The 20,892-nt window shown below is 35.3% G+C and overlaps 1 protein-coding gene across 1 annotated transcript; it reads left to right on the plus strand.

Annotated features, from left to right (window-relative positions):
• The first annotated feature begins 601 nt into the window (after positions 1-601).
• On the plus strand, positions 602-16,804 carry LOC120354020 (DNA-directed RNA polymerase II subunit Rpb4-like). Its single transcript, XM_039439831.1, has 4 exons — positions 602-968; positions 9,006-9,009; positions 11,911-12,124; positions 15,405-16,804. Exons 1-3 carry the CDS (start codon positions 750-752, stop codon positions 12,102-12,104), a joined length of 417 nt encoding a protein of 138 aa, XP_039295765.1. The 5' UTR covers positions 602-749; the 3' UTR covers positions 12,105-12,124; positions 15,405-16,804.
• The last annotated feature ends 4,088 nt before the right edge of the window (positions 16,805-20,892 follow it).

A 20,892-nucleotide genomic window follows, 5' to 3' on the forward strand; every position in this document is an offset into this window, starting at 1 on the left:
ACATTTATGTGGATCATTTCACATTTCTACTGTACTTTCGAGTGAAGAATTCCTCTGATAAAAAATGAGATATTTTTAATATTATCAACTTAACTCATTTGAACCCCCTCTATGGATCAGTTTTATTAATATTAGGTTGAAGTGAAATAGTATCTTACGTCACATGGACGGGAAGGGGCATTTTGGACGAGAACGATGTTTCTAGTCGAGGCGGTAACCGAGACTAGAATATTTCATTCGAGCACTGCAAAAGACATTCACGTCCAATTAACGTACACTATTTTTTGGCATAATAATCTAAAGAAGAATAATTAAGCAATAGAAAACATTACCTGCTTGTGTGAAGTTACTATACATGCATTCTATACAAATTCCGAATCAGAATGATGACGTCACGATTTGGAGATATGGCAGTAGATGTTGGCTTCAGAGGCTAGACTTCCCAGCTTGTCTATTCTATAACTGGTCTAAGATTACAATGTAAGTTTTTAAAATAGAGATGCTTCCCATGTTATTTAAATGTAGTCACTTTTCCTCCCTAGGGAGTTTTTCTGTTTTTTCACTACCGAGAGCGAAAAAGTGACACTTTGGTATTATGTTTCAGGGAGTAAAGTAGGCTCTTTAGACAGTAGGTGGAGGAAAAGATTTGTTTCTCACAGTCACGTACTAAACATTTTTCTTGTACGAATAAAGACTAAACAATGCCATAATTGTTTATAAAGTATTCCTCTTTGATTTGTAGATTCAAAATGGCGGCGGGCAGTGTAGACCTGACCGAAGAGGACGCAGCCGACCTGCAGTTTCCCAAGGAGTTTGAGAACGCAGAGACGCTGCTGATCAGTGAGGTTCATATGCTGATTGTGCATCGCAAGCAACAGAACGAGAGTGCCGAGGAGGAGCAGGGCTTCTCCAACGTCTTCCAGAAAACCGACACCTATACGGAACGATTCCGCAAGTTCAAAAATAAGGTACCAACATTTGTGGATTGTCTTTTAAATTGTTTCCTGTATCAATTTCTAATAATAGAACTCACTAGTCTCAGGAAGATGTGGGCGTTAACTTCCAAATACCTCATTAATGAAAAAGAGTTTTCGCCGCACTGCACAGAAAGCAGCTGTTTTCCAGTCCCTACGTAGATCTGAAAGACATTATTTGCAGACGACTCTCGTCTGACGTCAGAACAGGTTCTTTCCGGCCTAGGCCGGAAAGAGTACCCTTTCCAGCCGCTAACATGGAACTAAGAAAGGTGATAAAAAAAACAGCTGATCAAAAAACTTTTCATTATTTGTGTTCATTATTCAATAAATATCCCTCCAGTGAAGCTCCTTGGCTTCACTCTCGACCGTAAGCTTTCCTGGGGCGGGCACATTCAGGTAGTCTGTGGCAGGTTGAGCAGGGTGCTGTTTCTGCTCAGGAGCCTGAGAAGATGTGTACCAGAGGCCCATCTCCGCATGTGTTACTTTGCCTTCTTTCAGAGTGTGATGGCCTATGGCATCACCTTGTGGGGCGGTGCCTCTGAGGTAAAAGATGTACTGCTGGTGCAGAAGAAGGCCATCCGGATTCTTTGTGGGGCAGAATTTTTAGCGCATTGTAAGCCTCTTTTTGTGAGTGAAAAGATTCTCACTGTATTCAATTTTTACATTTACAGGTCAGCTATAAAGGCATTCCACAGTGTCTGTACTTTGCCTGCCAGGGGTGATGTGCATGATCATGGCACCAGAGGCAGGCTGAGGCTGGACCTGCCATATTGTAGATTGGGGAGGACCCAGAGCAGCCTCATCTACCAGCCAGCTAAAATTTTGAACAAGCTGCCAGTTTCAGCCAGGACTCTGCCAGAGACAGTCTTGAAGAGGAGACTGAGGGCTTTCCTTCAGGAGAACCCCTTCTATTCTATGAGGGAGTTCTATGATTGTGACCCTCAGACTGTAAGTAGATACTTCTTGCATTAGTCTTGCTGCCTCTTCTGCTTGCTGCTTTTTGTGTTTAATGTGTATTTTTGTTCTTCACCTGTCTTATGACAGTTTTTATGTTCTTGACTTGTTCACTTGTGGCCATACTTATGACCACGCCATGAACAGAAACTCATTATTATTATTATTATTAATAAAACATTTATAATAATATCATCTTATTGTCATTTGAAAGAATAAAAAGTATAAACTCAACCTCCCACATAATTGAACATAATCTTTTAGGTTATTTAGACAAATCAGAATAAAAAATAAAAATACTTGGACAATTTCCTGATATTCAGATTACCTCAGATTTGCTAGAGCTATCACCTTCCACTTATGCTTTCGGAAGTGCTTAGTAAACCATTATTCTCATATATATATATATATAATATATATATATTATATATATATATATATATATATATTATATATATATATATATATATATATATATATATATATATATATATATATTGTTTATTTTTCTGTGTGGCGAAAAATAGCGTTCGCACCTAGGGCAAAAATGTTTTTCCGGCCCTCAATCTTTTCTAGTCCTCGGCCTACGGCCTCGGACTTGAAAACTGATTTCGAGCCAGAAAAGTCTCATTTTCGGCCCCAGGTGCGAAATATACTTTATTCTTATATATTCTTAAACCTATTTTATTCTTTCAAATGACAATAAGATGATATTATTATTAATGTTTTAATTATTGAATAATGAAAAGTTTTTTGATCAGCTGTTTTTGATCACCTTTCTTAGTTCGATGTTAGCGGCTGGAAAGGGTACTAGGCCTAGGCCTAGGCCGGAAAGAAACCTGTTCTGACGTCAGACGAGAGTCGTCTGCAAACAATGTCTTTCAGGGACTGGAAAACAGCTGCTTTCTGTGCAGTGTGGCGAAAAAGAGTTTTCGCCCCACTTGGATGTAATGAGCTGGTTTTCGTGCGTCATATGGAGGCCGAAAATGACTGTTTTCTGACCAGGCCGGTAAAAGTTTTACGGCCCTAGGGCTGTAAAATAACCTTGAAGTCAGCTGATTCTGATTTGATGTGAACGTGTTTACAAAATGGTTTATGAAACGGAATCAGTTTATGCTTCTAGAGTTGAATAAGTATTCTGCAATAAGAATATCATTTTATTGGATGAATAGATTATATAATATAAATTATTCAAATTCGATTTCAGAGTAGGATAGAACTTCTAACCTAAACTTCGGAAGTCAACGACAACAAGCATTGTTGACGTTGACATTCAGATTGGCCAAATTTCAGTGCTAAAACAGCTGATCAAAAAATTTTTCATTATTTGTGTTTATATTCAAGAATCAAAACATTTATAATAAAATCATCTTATTGTCAATTGGAAGAATAAAAAGTATAAACTCAACCTCTTACATAATTGAACATAATCTTTTAGTTATTTAGACAAATCAGAATAAAAAATAAAAATACTTGGACAATTCCTGATATTCAGATTATCTCAGATTTGCTAGAGCTATGACCTTCCTTTGCTTTCGGAAGTGCCTAATAAACAATAAATTATTCTCATATTTATATTGTTTATTTTTCTGTGTGGCGAAAAATAGCGTTCGCACCTAGGGCAAAAATGTTTTTCCGGCCCTCAATCTTTTCTAGTCCTCGGCCTACGGCCTCGGACTTGAAAACCGATTTCGAGCCAGAAAAGTCTCATTTTCGGCCCTAGGTGCGAAATATACTATTTTACAGCTTTCTCTCTGCAAAGGCTTACTATAGAGTGAACGATTTCTGTAATACCACTTATAAATTATTTCTGTTTTAAGGCACATTGTATTTATTATCTCGGTTAAATTTTATTCTATAACTTTTATATTTTATTGATGTAAGGGTTCTTCCAATAGCTTATGTTAAATTCATTTCTATGACGATGTTCAACTGTTATCTATCTTGACACACAAGGCGTTTATTTAGACTAGTTGCACGACAGGTCAGGAATCTCTGCGATTGGGTGATTGGGATGGAGTGTCGAGACCTGTCATGCTATCTGAAAAAACGCCTCGTATGTTTCGACCCTTAAGATGCGATGACTAAGATTCTAGCTGCTCTACGGCTGTATTAGGGCCTAGCCACACGAGCGTATTTACAGAATAAGATGCTCTCAGATTGGTTAATTGGGTTGACGTATCGAGGCATGTCGAAAACACCTCGGCCCTTGAGGTGCATCTCCTTAGCAATGACTGCGATCCTAGTCGCTTGATGGCTGTATTAGGGCCATCCACACGAGGCGTATTTTCAGTTTGGTACGACATGACCGGAAGCTCTCCGGCTGGCTGGACTAGAAGCTCACAAGATACGCTTAACCAATCAGCCAATCGGAGAGCTTCCTGTCCTTTCAAGCCGACTGAAAAAACGACTCGTGAGGCCTCAACTGTCGCCTGACACAGGCCAGGCGACATTTGAGGCCTCTTTTTCAGGAGTCCTCTACCGTCGCTGGCCTCGAATGTCGCAGGTCTCTACCGTCGCTGGCCTCGACTGGCTCAGGACTCTTTTATCGTTTGCCTCTTTTGGCATCGACCCGTAATATCATAGATAAAAGATCGCATAAGAAGATATGCCATGGTATATAGGGCGTTTATGTTCCAAATCTCACTGTTAACTCAAGCCGATAGTCCTATAGTGAGGCCCACGTTATACTGGCAGTATTTGATCAACTTTGGTTTTGCTATCCTTGTCTTATCATTCGACAAAGCCGGTTGTACTATCCTTTTCTAGGTCCACAACGATGTCAATTATGTTTTTGACAGTGTAGAAATATAATTAATTAATGCAATACAGTAATAATAGACAGTTGTTGACAATAATCGGCTGGAGTTAACAAAAAAACGTCTTGAAATTTTACATAGGTCCCATGGGTCTTATGCCATGGGATATCTTCTTATCATTTCTCTATGGTAATATTGTCTGGATAGTAAGTTAGTTCTTATCGAATCTCCTTTGAGCTGTCCGTCCTCCTTCTTGTCGATATTTTTCATAGCAGAAGTTGCCAGTGTAATTTATTTATTTAGGTACTATTTTGTTTAATAATTAGTATGTATCAATCAATCATATATTTATTCATCAAATGCACAAGTACATTGCATATTGTCACATACACATGTTGTCACATAAAACAGAGAAAATTGAAAGAACAAAACATCACACAAATACAGTCAATGTCGAAATCGCATAAAATTACTCCTGAACAAATTCCTGAAAGGATTACTAAGACATTCCCACCAGATAGTCCTTCAGATGAGCTTTAAAACATCTTATATTTTCTATAGACTTCAAATTACTAGGCAGCATGCTAAAGTATCTATCACCCATATAAGTTGTCCTCTTTTTAAAGATTTCCAAGTTATGTCTTTGAACAATTCTTTCTGATCGAGTGTTATGACAATGTGATTTACTATTTCTTAGTTCAAAATCAGTAGATTTTCTATAGTACATTATAACATCATTAATATATTGCCCATGAATTTTTAATATACCTAGCTGGGGGAAAATATGTTTAACAGATTCATTCCTTTTGATCTTCATAATAATTCTTAGTGCCCTTTTTTTGTTGAATTAGTATTTTATCGAGATTTCTCTTGGAAGTGCTGCCGTAGATACATAGACCGTAAGCTGTATTCGAATGTATCAATGCGTGGTCAATGGCTACTAAAGCGTTAAGACCGCACAAATTGGACATTCGCCTAAGAGCATACAGGCCTGGGGATATTTTTTTAACCACATGACAGACGTGATTGTTCCATGACAGGTGTTCATCTATCACTAATCCCAGGAATTTTGTGGTATTCTTTTGCCCTAAACTTTTACTTTGAAATTTTATATCTGGACATGAATCATTTCTGCTCTGCTTTGTTGAGAACGGGATCACTACCGATTTTTTGGGATTCAGGAGAAGATATCGGCTATTCAGAAAATTATTGATGGCTGCTAGACCATTGGCTGATGTTTGCTCCACCTCCTGTACTGTCTTACCCGAAAAAAATAATATTAGCGTCATCCGCATATACTATACTAATTTAGTTAGTATCTATCCACAGTATTTGAAAATGCTTCAATCACACTGGCGCTACTCAAAACGCAAAGCAATTCAATTCTGTTTTTGATGGCTGTTTTCACACGTACCGATTGTCGGCCGACATTTACCTTTCATTACACCCAGATTGGCCGTTTTCAGACATACCGATTTCTGGACAGCACAGCACGACAAAGCTCTCTGATTGGGTTAGCTTATCGACGAATAGACAGGACCGAAAGCTCTCTGATTGGCTGATCGTCGACACGCTAACCCTATCACCCAATTTGAGAACTTTCTGTCCTGCCGTGCCGTGCCGTCGAGAAATCGGTAAGTGTGGAAACGGCCACTATCCTCCGATTGACTAAATCTCACCAACAGCTGATTCTCAGCCAAGCGGAGGACATTCTTGGTGTCGTGACGATTAATGTCAGCCGACAATCGTTGTGTGTGAAAACGACCATACTTGGTCACTGGAAGAAGGAGCTTCTGGTTGGTGACGTTAAGACTTGACGATTGTAGTATTGGCTACTTCACGACTTCCAGATTCACGTTTTAAAGTCAACAATTAATCAACATTGTAATGCTATCATTGTCTGTCATTAGGCAAAGCAGATAGTTTTAACTCCGCTCCGTTGTCAGATCGTTTATAGGCTATGCCGATAGTCCTATCAGTTGTTTTTGTGAAGTTATGTGACGCTGGTAGTCTCTCATACTGTACCGTTCTTACACTCTCAACAACACACTAATAATAAGCAATAGTCGACAGTAATCGGCATCAGTTAACAAAAAAATCGGCTTGAAATTTGGAACTTAAACTACCTATAACAAGGGATATCTTCTAATTCTATCTTTTCTCTATGCTTTTGATAACTTTATTCAATCACGGTTGAATTTAATAGTCGTGAAATGTATCATAAGATGGAAGATCTTATTAGAAATTGTAGTTAACCATGTGGTGGAATATTAATAAATTATCAATGTATATTAATTATTTCAAATAACCAATGAGAGCTATATAAATACAGTATATATTATTTAGTTTTATTTATATAGCTTTCATTGGATATTATAAATGATTATTCAGTTCAGCTTTCGATGAGAGCGGTCGTGTCGGTAGTAGCTCCGCTCTAATCAGTGACCTTTGCCGCTGCGTGATAAATTCTCAGGACGAACTTTTTACTCAAATAATTCATCCATTATGACACAGTGCTTCAACTGTAAAATAAATCTCGCTGAAGAGGATATCTCAGTGAAGTGTAGTGAGTGTGCGAAAGTGTTCCACCCTGCGTGTACTAGACTGGAGTCCATCGATAAGTTTAAAAAAATGAACTCGCAAGCCAGAGCTGCGTGGAAATGTGCGAGCTGTAAGCAGGATAAAAATAACGCAGGTCAGTCGGACATTACCTTAAAAAAATTATCCTCTGATCTAATAGAGAATCTACGTAAGGAAATAAACGATCTGAAATCCTTCTTCAACTCAAAATTGGGCGACCTGGACACGAAATTGGAAAAGTTAAACACCAAAACAGATGCTATAAAAACGCAACTCAACACCCTCACGGAGGATCATAATTCTTTAAAACTAAAATTTCTCGAAAACTTGGAGGATAAAAAACATGTTCAGAGGCTAGAAAAAGAAATTCACGATCTACAACAATATACTAGAAAGGACAATGTTGAAATAGTAGGTATTCCCGAAACCCAGGGTGAGAATTTACATGTCGTCATGAAAGCCGTCGCAAAATCGTTGAATGTGGAGTTCAAGAATGAAGACCTATCTATTGTCCACAGGATGCCAACCGCTAAAGGATCCACTTCCATCGTGGCCAAATTCAGTTCCAGATTGAAGAAAACAGAATGGATCACCGCGGCACGCAAAAAGAAAGGCATCAAATCAACCGATGTATGCGACAAGCTGCCCTTATCAAACGTATATGTGAATGAACACCTCTCTCCCTACTACAAAGGACTACTTGGCAAAGCTAAGAATTTAAAAAAGGACAAAAAACTAACCTTTGTCTGGGTCCGTGATTGCAAAGTTTTTGTTAAAAAATCTGAAAACTCTCGCACTCGGAGAATTATGAGCGATGATGATTTAGTAGAATATAATTAGTATTTAATTATACAAATGTCCAATATTTCCTAAAAATATTCAAAATTGCGCAGTAGGCTGGTTATAATGGGTTTTTCTTTTAGTGAACTTAAAAGTTTTGTTTTTTTTTTAATTTAACTCTTTTCCTCTTCTTTTTTTTTAATCTCATTTCTGTTATTGTATTATAACTTTCCTTATTTCATTAACGTTACTGATGAATGATGAATATGGCTTTGATGGGGTGATTGATTTGGAATGTTTCGATACGATTGAGAGCGATGATATTTTAAATTTTGATCCTAACTCTCATTTAGATGAAGTAATAGATAATGTTGTCTCTTTTAATATTATACACATGAATATACGTAGCTTAAGAAAAAACTTTGATGAATTTGTTTATACTCTTCAAAACTGTAAAATAAAATACGATGTAATAGTTCTAACTGAAACTTGGATGACTGAAGATAATATTTTTGACTATAGCATAGATGGATATACAGTTATAGATAAGCCAGGCCAACTAAATAAAAGTAACGGTTTGTGCATTTTTGTGAAGGAATCGATTGATGTACATTATCTTGACTGTGAAAATTCGGAAGCAGATATAATCATGATTAGATTAGAAGCTTTCAGCTGTCCTTTTACTCTTATTGCAGTCTACAGATCTCCTTCTTCTAATATTGAAGCATTTCTGAATGAGTTGGACACAAGTATGTCTAATGTTCAAAAAAATGAAAATATAATCATGATCGGAGATCTGAACATTGACATTCTGCGGAATAATAATTTATCAAATGAATATAGTAGCCTATTACAAATGTATGGTCTGAGATCTCTTGTTAATAAACCTACTCGCATTTCATGTAATACAAAATCATGTATTGATCATATATTCTGGAAAAATGTGAATTTTAAGGAAAGTCATGTTCTTAGCTCCATACAAAAAACATACATCACTGATCATTTCTGTACAACTTTTCACATAACAAAATCTATCACAAATACAAAAGAAATTAGAGAGATATTTACTAAAAAAATTAATTATACAAAATTGATTGACTATTTAAAACAAGAGAATTGGCAAAATGAAACTAACTTGTATGATGAAAATTTAAATTTAGATGAAAAAATTAGTAATTTCTATGACAAATTAATATTCTACATAGAACTAACCACTGAACAGATAAAAATTAAAAATAGAAATAGACCACTAAAAAATGGATAACTCCAGGGCTGATAAAATCAATCAGAGAACGTGACAAAATGCACAAAAAAATGAACAGTCAACCGTTTAATATGGAGCTACAAAATAGGTATAAGACTTACAGAAATATTTTGAATAAACTTATTAAAAAAACAAAATTTGATTATTACAGGACTAAAATATCAAATTACAAAGGTAATAGTAAGAAAACTTGGAACTGCATACAGGAAATTTTAGACATACAACGTACACATAAACCACCCGAAATCGACCCAGACATTATGAATAAATATTTTTCAGAAGTAGGAAGAAACTATGCAGAGAAAATCCTCAACAGGTCCACACGAAATCCAGTTAACTTACAGTATCCACCTTGTGCAGCGGCTGACACTCCAAAATCATTCTTTATGCATCCAACAAGTTATGAAGAGGTACTAATAATGATTAAAAGCTTAAAAAGTAACTCCTCTCCGGGAGTGGATGGAGTAGGCAACATATGTTTGAAAAATATAGCAGAGTTCATAGCCAAACCATTGTCAATTTTATTTAATAAATGTTTCGAGTTAGGCCATTTTCCTTCACATTTTAAAATAGCTAAAATAATTCCTCTCCATAAATCAGGTGACAAAAAAGCTCCCGAGAACTACCGTCCTATCAGCCTTATAAGCAACCTGTCTAAAATATTTGAAAAGATAATAAAAAAACGAATGGTCGAATATCTTGAAAAGTACAAATTTATTGCTGTAAATCAATTCGGGTTTCAGGAGGGTAAATCCACCGAAGATGCAATGACTGAGTTGGTTAGAATTGTAACGGAAAACTTTAAAAACAGTAGAAAAACTCTGGCTGTGTTCTTGGACCTGGCAAAGGCCTATGATACCATTCCTCATAAAGTCCTTCTACGTAAGCTAGAGAGAATAGGTATCCGGGGAACGGTGTTAAATTTATTTAAAAGTTACCTGCATGAAAGAATACAAATCCTTGACACCAGTAAACTGACATTGACCGACTACGGTCTTCCACAGGGTACAGTGCTCTCCCCGTTATTATTTTTGGTATATATCAATGATCTATTGAAAATTGACATCAATGGATGCCATTCCATCTCCTTTGCAGATGACACGGCCTTAATTTTTACTGGGTCAAATTGGCGGGAGGTTAAGTGTTTAGCCGAGGCTGGTCTGGCTAGGGTTAAATCTTGGCTGGATCACCACACGCTGACACTTAACATAAAAAAAGTGTGTACATGCTTTTCTCTCCATCAGAAAGGTCTATCCCTACAGAGCTATTTCAAGATGGTGTAAAAACTCACTCAGACTCCTGTACATATTATAATCATTATGTAGAGTTGGAAGGGTTACAGGAGAGGGATGAAAACTGTGTATGTCAGGCATTGATAAGAGTGAGGGAGACAAAATATCTGGGAGTCATGTTAGATTCACAACTCAAATGGAACGCTCACATTGATAATATATGTAAAAAAATGAAACATATTATACATAAATTTTACAGGTTAAACGGGTTAGGTGATTTAAATATATTACTATTAATTTACTTTGCTTACGCCCAGTCAGTATTACAGTATGGCATTAGGGTATGGGGTGGGGCATTGGACGTACATTTTAACAAAATCTCCTTAATTCAAAAACACTTAATTAAAGCAGCACTTGGTCGACCCAGACGTTACCCTACAAATCTCCTTTTTACAGAATTCCCAGTTTTAACAGTTAGGCAACTATTTGTGAAAAACATAATATTATACATAATTAAAAACAGAAATCTATTTACACCTCAAGCTCGAACCTACAATTTTCGAATGCAAGATAATTATCAAATTAACAGAACTGACATGACTGTATGCCGAAGACAATTTCCTTACATCTGCAATAGACTCATCAACCTGCTACCAGAAAACTTAATAGCAAATAGAACAACAAAAGCAAATCCTAAAAAAATAGCAGAGTGGATAAAATCAATAAACACTTCTCAATTCTTACAAACATAATATAATATTAAATATCACCATCATCTCATTTCACTAACTACAGTTCATCAATAATTGTATCAATTCTCAATTATATTTCAGATATATTCCTTCCAACACAATATATATCAACATTGACTTATAACAGCAACCAATTATAAAATTTAATATAGCAGTAACTTACTCCATTTGTATTACACTTCAACTTTTCTCATATTATCAGTATTCTGTACATTTTTATTGTCATACATATTTGTATTAATTTTTCTTCTCTTTCACTTGTGTATTGTACTTTTTATGAATTTTTTTGGTACTCGCTGCCAGAAATCAAACCCTTGGTTTTGCAGGCAGCGCCTATTATGTTATTTCGTGTAACAAAGTTTTTATTTATATGAATACTTTGATTGTCTATCTTGCTTAACTTTGTTTTGACATTTATCATTGTTTTGTATTATATTTGAAATGGCAAATAAAATTTGATTTGATTTGATTATTGTATCGTAAGAGTCAATTATTTAAATTGATTTTCATTTCAATCTTATCTATATTTTCTATACTTTCATAATCTATATTTTATTTCAATTGTAATTGTAAGAAATATAATTTTTATCAATTCTTGATTTTATTTTGAAGCGATAGCGGCCGTTCGGAACCTGCTGACTCAAAAGAAGTTGCACAAATTCGAGCTGGCGTCGATCGCGAATCTGTGTCCAGAGACCCCCGAGGAGGCCAAGGCGCTCATTCCCAGTCTGGAGGGCCGATTCGAGGATGAGGAACTCAGGCAGATATTGGAGGACATTCAGACCAAGAGAAGTCTCCAGTATTGAGGAGCTGCAATGCTCCCGAGGTAATAAAGCTTTTTTTAGATTATTCCTGTGATCAACTTACCTTATTATAGTATTTGGCACCGGCTCCACGGGCAGTATTCTCTATTGTTATTACCTATTAGTAGGTAATATTATTAGAGAGAATTTTTCTATGATGTCAGTTCATGAATCTTATATAGATAAATAGTGATCTGTTAGGCATTCAATGTGATCACACCCTTAGTCTGTACGCAGCTCTACATTTAGACATTTCAAAACTTCGAAAAATATTAAATTAACTGAACAATCAGTATTCTACTGATTGTTTCGGCAGGAATTTTAGTGCTTGGTTTAGTTTTATCATAGAGAAACAATAGCATAAGTAGATATCCCATGGTATAGGGCTTTTATGTCGCAACTTTTACTGTTATCTCAAGCCTATATAGTCCCCTATATAGTCCATGTATTTCTTTCCCGTGAAGCTTTATGACGCTGGTAGTCTCTCGTAATTATTGGGCCGTTCATACACTCTTACCCGGTCAAAACAGTAAAAATCGACAGTAATCGGCTTGAGATAACAGTAAAAGTTGCGACATAAACGCCCTATACTATGCGATATCTACTTACGCTATTGTTTCTCTATGGTTTTATTTCGTCGAAATGCACTACATAATCAAGCAATGCTTGGTAGTGTACCCTAAGGTGCGTACAGATTTACGCGCTGCGAACACGAGCAATTCACTTTTCATCAGCTGATTATTTGTACAGAAACATTAAGATACAGATATAAAAAGCTTGGCATCAGCTGATAAAAAGTGAGTTGCTCGTGTTCGCGGTGCGTAAATCTGTACGCACCTTAGGGTAACCGTCCACTGGAACCGTATTCAACCGATCCGTTCGGCCGTTGGATCGGACGAATCTGCCGGCCGTTAATAAGGCCGAACACGGTCGTCCATTGGAACCATTTACGTCAGTCTAGTTCAGTAGTCGGCTGAACTATTGAATAAATATTGAACCAACTACTATCATAGCCACCAAAAATTTTCATAAACAATGAGATTTGAAAATTGAATAAACAAATATTTTTTGGACTCAAAATAGTGTGTGAATTAAAGTTATTTACATAACCTCTAGACTGTGTATTCCAAATTAAGGTTTAAAGCAGTTTTGGGCGAATGCCTGTTGTTTTTACCGGCATTGTATCTATTGTCTGTGAATAAATGAATGAATAAATTAGTTATTCATTATCAAGCAATCTTTGTTATCTTTGATTCCTTTGAACATCACGACGATGATATCTTTTGCCTCGCATATCCCAAAATGGAACATGCTCTTAAACCAAACTTATCAACTTCATTGTCCATATTTACAACTTTATAAAACCGAACAACTTCAAAAAACAAAAACAAACAAGACTGTGAAACAATTTTAGGTTAGGAACACTTTGTTGTCTCAGCTCGACTAGTTAGATCGGCCGGATAGAGCCGGAAAATCCCATTCAATTCGGAGACGGCCGTGCACGGACGTATGAACCTGTTGCAATGGACGAGCATCTATAGCTTTCTCTGTTGGGGGATCGTTCGGACGAGTTCGGTAGTTTTCGGCCGATGCTAGTTCGGACGAAAACGGTTCTAGTGGACGGCCCACCTAAAGGTGCGTACAGATTTACGCGCCGCGAACACGAGCAATTTTTTCAGCATTTAATTATATCTGTATTTGAACAGAAACGGTAAAGATACAGATATAAAAAGCTTGGCATCAGCTGATTAAAAGTAAATTGCTCGTGGTTGCGGCGAGTAAATCTTTACGCACCTTAAGAATTCAAAATGTTCCAAATTTCGTGAAAATCGTTAGAGCCGTTTTCGAGATCCGTTGGACATAAATAACTATAAATAAAATATAAATAGCCAAATATAAAAATACAGAAATTGCTCGCCTAATATAATAGGATTGTATTGAAGACTGTTTTGGGCTTAAAATAATGCCTGTAGTCTTCCTGGTGTTGTAATAAATAAATAGACAAGGATAGCAACACCAATATTAATCAAGTACTGCCATTAAAACGTGGACCTCACTATAGACCACGGTTGACCACTACTACCTCCGTAAAACAAAGTCATAGTGCATTCGTGTGACGTCAGCACAGGTAGGGCTCCTACACCAATAAAAACACAAGCTGATATAGATCAGCTGAAATCGAAGAATTTTTATTGGTGTAGGAGCCCTACCTGTGCTGACGTCACACGAATGCACTATGGCTTTGTTTACGGAGGCAGTGGGTTGACTCAAATAGCTGGCAACAACTCAGCTGATTGACTAAATTAAATGTCTAGGTAATTTCTGTTTAGATGTTTATATGTTTGTATTTCACTGTATCTCGAAAACGTCTCTAACGATTCTCACGAAATTTGGAATATAGTCAAATCAAATCAAATCATTCTGTATTGTTGCAAAACATTACAATAATGTTAAAAACAAACGTCGTATAAGTTAAAAGACGTCGTATAAGTGTAACATATACATATAGATATAAGCTATAAGTACTATTCGATTACACTAGGTCTCATCCCTAGGAAAACTCGCTGAATGACATTAAAAGGATAATTCATCCTTGGAAAAACAGCTGAGACTTTCGTCATTTGTGGATAATGGAAGTGAGTGAGCGAGTGCGTCTGTGGAAAATCAAAATATCTCATCCCCGAAATTCATAAGCTGACTTATAGCCAGCTGTAAAATATAAACACAACCTAAAAGATGAAAAAACCTTGAGGGTTTGAAAGGTCAAATTATTCATACATTAAAAAAAAAATAATAATCATATTCTCGAGATGTTTTCAAATTCATCATGATTTTCAAAGTTAATCACTATTTTACAGTTTCAAGTGATTAGTGAGTGCTATTTTGTTATTCAATTTGGTCTGTAAACAATCTAAATTAGAACTTTTCTGTTTTCAAATGTTTGGACTGAAAATTAGACTTGAATTCAAGTGTATGGAACATAACCTACTTTTGGACTATTTATTATAGTGCATAAATAATGAATCGGAGAAGAAACAGTTTTAGGCTGTGCCTGTTAGTCCTTCCCCAATCATTTTAAAGAATTGAGTGTATGGAACATAACCTACTTTTGGACTATTTATAGTGTATAAATAAAAAATTGGGGAAGAAACCGTTTTGGGCTGTGCCTGTTAGTCCTTCCCCGATCATTTTAAAGAATCGAGTTCTGTTTATCAATAAATAAATAACGAGCGAAGCTCGGTGTCCCGATATTCATATTATTATGTATGACATAATTTAACACATATTTTTATGTATTCACAGATGTTGTGGAAGTCAAGGACTACCTGAGTTAGAAGAGAATCCATGGATTTATCATCAATAATTGACGATCTCTGGACTCAAACAGCTAATCGTATGTATTATAATCTCTTGAGCTGGATCCGTACACAACAGTGACAGTGAAAATATAATTTGCATGAGTTCTTATTGGACTGTTTCCACTCAGCCCGGCCGAGCCAGTATGAATTATCCCATTAGAACGTATGGGAATTATATTTTCACTGTCACTGTTGTGTACGGATCCACTTGTAAATAGTAGGCTACCTTTTATTATCTCTATTTTTTTAGTTTTGTCCGGTCTAGTTTGGTTTTTGTGTACGGATTATATAGTAGGCTACCTTTCAGTTATTTTTTTTCGTTCATTAAAGGCCGTTTGCACAGTCAACGCTTGAACTGAATTTGATCAGCTGGTGGCTTAAACTAGAAATGAACCACATTTTAACGTACGAGCAAAGACCTTAAAGAGATATAGACCACTACCACCGTAAACGGAGGTAGTGTATAGACCCACAATGCCTATGCCTTCCCAATGATAGCTCTTACTTGAAATTGAAGGCCGCCATTGGGGTATTTTAGCACGAGATATTATATATTATTTATTTGTAATACTATAGATCACAAAGGCATTGGTGGCATTGGTATTTAATAATCTTATGGGTTGCCCCCTCAATGGCGGATTTCAATTCCAAGTACAACACTAGCGCTGCATGTGAGTCTATGCATCTTTAAGGTCTTTGCGAACGAGAATTGGATTTAATCCAGTCTAAAATTAAATTCAGTTTAAACTGATACTGTGCAAACGGCCCTAACAGTTATTCAGTTCATTAACTTTTTTCTATTTTACAAGACAGATTTGTACTTTTTATTTTGTCTATAATTTGTCAGCGTAATTTATTTTATTTGAAATCACTTTTTCATTTAATATGTACATTAGTATGATCATGCAAAGCTGTGTTGTCCCTGAAGCGTAATAATTAGTCTGATTAGATTAGATTTCTTTATTCATGTAAGTCACCTGTTTAAACCTTTTTTTAATATAACTCCTATAAGCTCTAATTGGACTATTGCTACTCTGTCCGGCCAAGCGTGTATGAATAATCACATTAAAACGTATGGGTATTATATATTTTATTTTATATTTTTTCAAGGATCAAATTAATGTGAACATTTCATTACACATACATTTTTACTTCATTAAGAAATGTGACTTAAATTGAGAAACAAAATGATGAATAAATGAAAAGTTGATAACTAACAAAAAAGTACAGATAACGTAAAAATTATTTGCTTTTTCACCTTTACAATATCAATTAATGTTTATAATATGAAAAACGTTTACTCCTGCAGACGCGAAATAGTTATTTGTATATCTAGAGTGAAAAGTGCTGTTTTTTCTCCCTGAGGGAAAAATTTGAAGCCCGAGGCGAAGCCGAGGGCAACAATTTTCCTGAGGGAGAAAAATAAATTTTTACTGTAACATGTATTAAGAATAAGAAATATGACTTGAAAAAATAAGTGGATGAGAAGTTGACAAAAAATTTACTTTTCCTACAGTTACGTTGAAAAGTGGCCATTGCTGCACTGATTACAGAACGCAAAGAATCACTTTTCCGCTCTAGTGCAGGGAAAAATTTTTTCCTCACTCCAGATTTGCAACATTGCAATGCAAAATAGTTAGTAGGTTATATGGAGCACCAATGCAGCAAAATCAAAATTAAGTTGGTAACAGTGACTGTAGTGCACGTTATAAGAATCTTGAGGTGGTGGACAACAGTGGATGACAGCAGTTGACAGCACACAGCCACCCCCCCCCCCCCGCAATTCAAACACACATACTACATTCTATTTTATTTATTAATAATACAATTACACAGATATACATTTGATGCATTTCAGGCAATTTTACCCATAATTACCCATTTTTTCATATTCAATGGTAACTGTAGGAAAAACTTAATGTGAAATACGTGCGCAAAGTTCCTCTGCTACACTCAAGAAACCATTCCGCCCTCGCCTACGGCTCGGGCGTAAACGTTTCTTTCGGTGCAGCAAACTGTCACTTTGCGCACTAGTTGCACAAATAACTATTAAAAGTAATCGTTTTAAATTTTTCATATCATCAATATTAATTATTGAGATTAATGTGAATGGTAAAAACAATTTTCACTTGATCTTTACGTTTTTGTTAGTTATCCACTCATTAATTTTGTCCATTCAAGTCATGTTTTTTTTTATAAATGTTACAGTGAATATGACTGATGTTGTGAAGATGAAAATACAAATTTCACTTGAGCTGTACTTTTTTGTTAGTCATCAACTTCTCATCTACTTATTAATTTTTTTCAATTTGTCGTGTTTCTTGATAAATATTGAAGTAAAAATGTATTTTTTACTTAATAGATTGATACTAAAAATGTATTTTTTCTTCAAAATTTATCAATAAACATGACAAATCGGTAAAAAATTATAAGTGAATGAGAATTTGATAACTAACAGAAAAAGTACAGCTCAAGTGAAATTTGTTTTTTCACCTTCACATTATCGATCATATTTACTGTAACATTTATTAAGAAACATGTCTTGAATTGACAAAATTAATAACTGGATGAGAAATTGATTACCAACAAAAAAGTACTTTTTGTACATTCAAAGTAATTTTTTGTTGGTCATCAACCTATCAACTAGATCAATGTAACTTACAGAGCGGGAGGTCTACTGTTCACAGAACTACTAGTTTGAAGAAAAAACATTTGAATAGGTGGCATCTTTTCCAATTCAAATAATATTTGTTGATAAATGTTGGCAAAAATGCATTTCTCGTGTCCAAATGAGCAAACATTTTCAGCTTTTCAAGTGAAAATCGACACTTTACATTCACTACATCAATCTAAATAATTGACCGAGCGAAGTGAGGTCTAAGATTCAAGTCGACGGTTTGTCATTTCTATTAATGTTTAAATGTAAATGTTTATATTTTGCGCATTTACGGCGAAACGCGGTAATAAATTTTCATGAAATTTGACAGGTGTGTTCCTTTTTTAATTGCGCGTTGACGTATATACAAGGTTTTTGAAATTTGGCATTTCAAGGATAATATAAAAGGAAAAAGGAGCCTCTTTCATACGCCAATATTAGAGTAAAAAACAGACTATAGAATTATTCATCATAAATCAGCTGACAAGTGACTACACAGATGTGTGGAGAAGCCAGTCTATTGCTGTATTTCCTTAAGGTCTATAGTTTCAATAAGAATGCTGCGTGAGGTCTACTGTTCACAGAACTACTAGTACCAATAATTAATATTGGTAATATACATTCTAATAAACATTTGATTTGATTTGATTAATATGAAAAACTGAATACGGTTACTACTTCAGACATGAAAAGTTATTAGAAATTATTATGGCTGCGAAAAAAACAAAAGATAACTTGATCCTTAGATGTGTACAAAATGAAAATGGGTTGTCACTAAAAGGGGTTCATTTCTGTAGTGGAACCGCCTTCTTCTGAAAGGGGCTTTCATTGTATATTTCAGATTCACTTGAAAAATAAAAAACTAAGCATTACTTATCCCTTTGCGCTCTCCAGGCCAGTGTCACTGGACATGGCCGATTCACTTGTAAAATCGAATTTGTTTAGTGTCTGCACTTTCGCTCAGCTCTCCTGTCCAGTTCTGCTGGACAAGGCTGTATCCATCTCCCACTCCTAATAAGATCCACCCATGATGCCTCTACAGCTCGGATTTAATTTTGCGAACAAGTCCTCTCATAGCTGAAAAGACAGTACTTGATTTTTGAAGTTTTTAGAGGCCTCATTCCATGTTGTAGGCCTAATATTATTTCCAATAACAGTCAAGTCATATGTTTTCTTTCTTCTTGTGTTTTTTAATAATTTCAAAATTAATACATTATTATCCTCAGAGTTACTGTCACTGTCTTCAGTAGTATACTCTTCATCACTATCACTGTCTGATAATTCAAACTCTGTATTTTTTCTTCCAAGGCACTCCTTATTTCTTGAGGATTTAATTCTTGGTCAGCCATAACGAAAATTAAAGTTAGAAAATAAAAAACCATCACTCCAACTCACCCAGCTTCTAGGTTAGCAATATATATTACTAGATAGTGAGGAATCAACGCATTATACCCACAATGCTTACTTATAATAGTTTCATATCTCACCGACAGACTGCAGTTCTCTACAGACAATTAGATACGATAAAGAATATTATACATAGCAAAATATACAACTATGCAGCTGTCCAGCACTACTGGACATGAGAGCGCATCAGAATTTTAGTTTTGTCCAGTCATGCTGGACAGGAGATTTGAGGTGTCGATTGTAATGCAGTAAATTACGAGTGGATTGGGAAAATGGTGCTGTCCAGTATGACTGGATAGGAGAGCTTTTGGGTCACATTCATGTTAAAATTAACGAACGCAAAGGGTTCCTTATGAGTAATGCCAATTTAATAATAATAAATTTAATAGTATTTCCTATAATATTAATTTTTTGAATATAAATCCCTTAGAAAACACAACGTGACATTTTTTCCAAAAAACGTGACATTTTTTCCAAAAAACGTGACATTTTTTCCAAAAAACGTGACATTTTTTCCAAAAAACGTGACATTTTTTCCAAAAAACGTGACATTTTTTCCAAAAAACGTGACATTTTTTCCAAAAAACGTGACATTTTTTCCAAAAAACGTTTTTTGTCTCCAAATGCTGCCAGTATGAAATAAATCTCAGAGAGTAAAGTAATTTTGGAAAAAATATTTTAAATAAAGGATACTTTATGTTCTTATATTGTGTTTTTTTAATAATACTTTGCAAAATATGCATCAAGATTCTGTGCTAAAGGCGTTCAAAAGTTAGGTACACCAAATTATGTATTTTATACAATCAAAATATTGTCTTTATTATGTGAATAGTATGTATTTGTAATGTTTGTAATATTGTCTTCATTATGGATGACGTATTTGTAATGCTTGTTTTCACTTTTAATGAATAAACTTTGTATTCTTCATAATCTCTGTCTTTTTTTGGTAGAGAGTTAGTGGGGAGGATATTTTTAATATTCTTCCCAAAGAATGGACATTGATATGTCCAAAGCTCCGCCAATTTATGTAGATGCATAACAATATGATTATTATCTATAGTTATTATATTACAAATTGCTTTTTATATCATATACAGTTCAATAGTTATTTTCTTAGTCTATATTATGTAAATTCATCTATAACTTTGCTTTATTGTAAGCTATTGTATACAAGTGTATAAGCCAGTATATATTGTAATCTACATAAATAAAGTGCTCAATCAATCAATCAATCAATCAATCTTTTGAGCCTAGTTTATACGATGCCAATTGGCGAGACTGTTGTTGTCTTTGGACAATATTGTCATCACGTGGTTGCGGATTGTCGGAGGCCAAGCCAGTTAAACGAGAAAATGTTTATACGCGGCCA

This window comes from Nilaparvata lugens, chromosome 13 (assembly GCF_014356525.2).
Source record: "Nilaparvata lugens isolate BPH chromosome 13, ASM1435652v1, whole genome shotgun sequence".
Taxonomy (NCBI): Eukaryota; Metazoa; Arthropoda; class Insecta; order Hemiptera; family Delphacidae; genus Nilaparvata; species Nilaparvata lugens.

Coding starts and splice junctions, on each gene's coding strand:
- LOC120354020 (XM_039439831.1), top strand. CDS start 750: ATGGCGGCGGGCAGTGTAGACCTGACCGAAGAGGACGCAGCCGACCTG.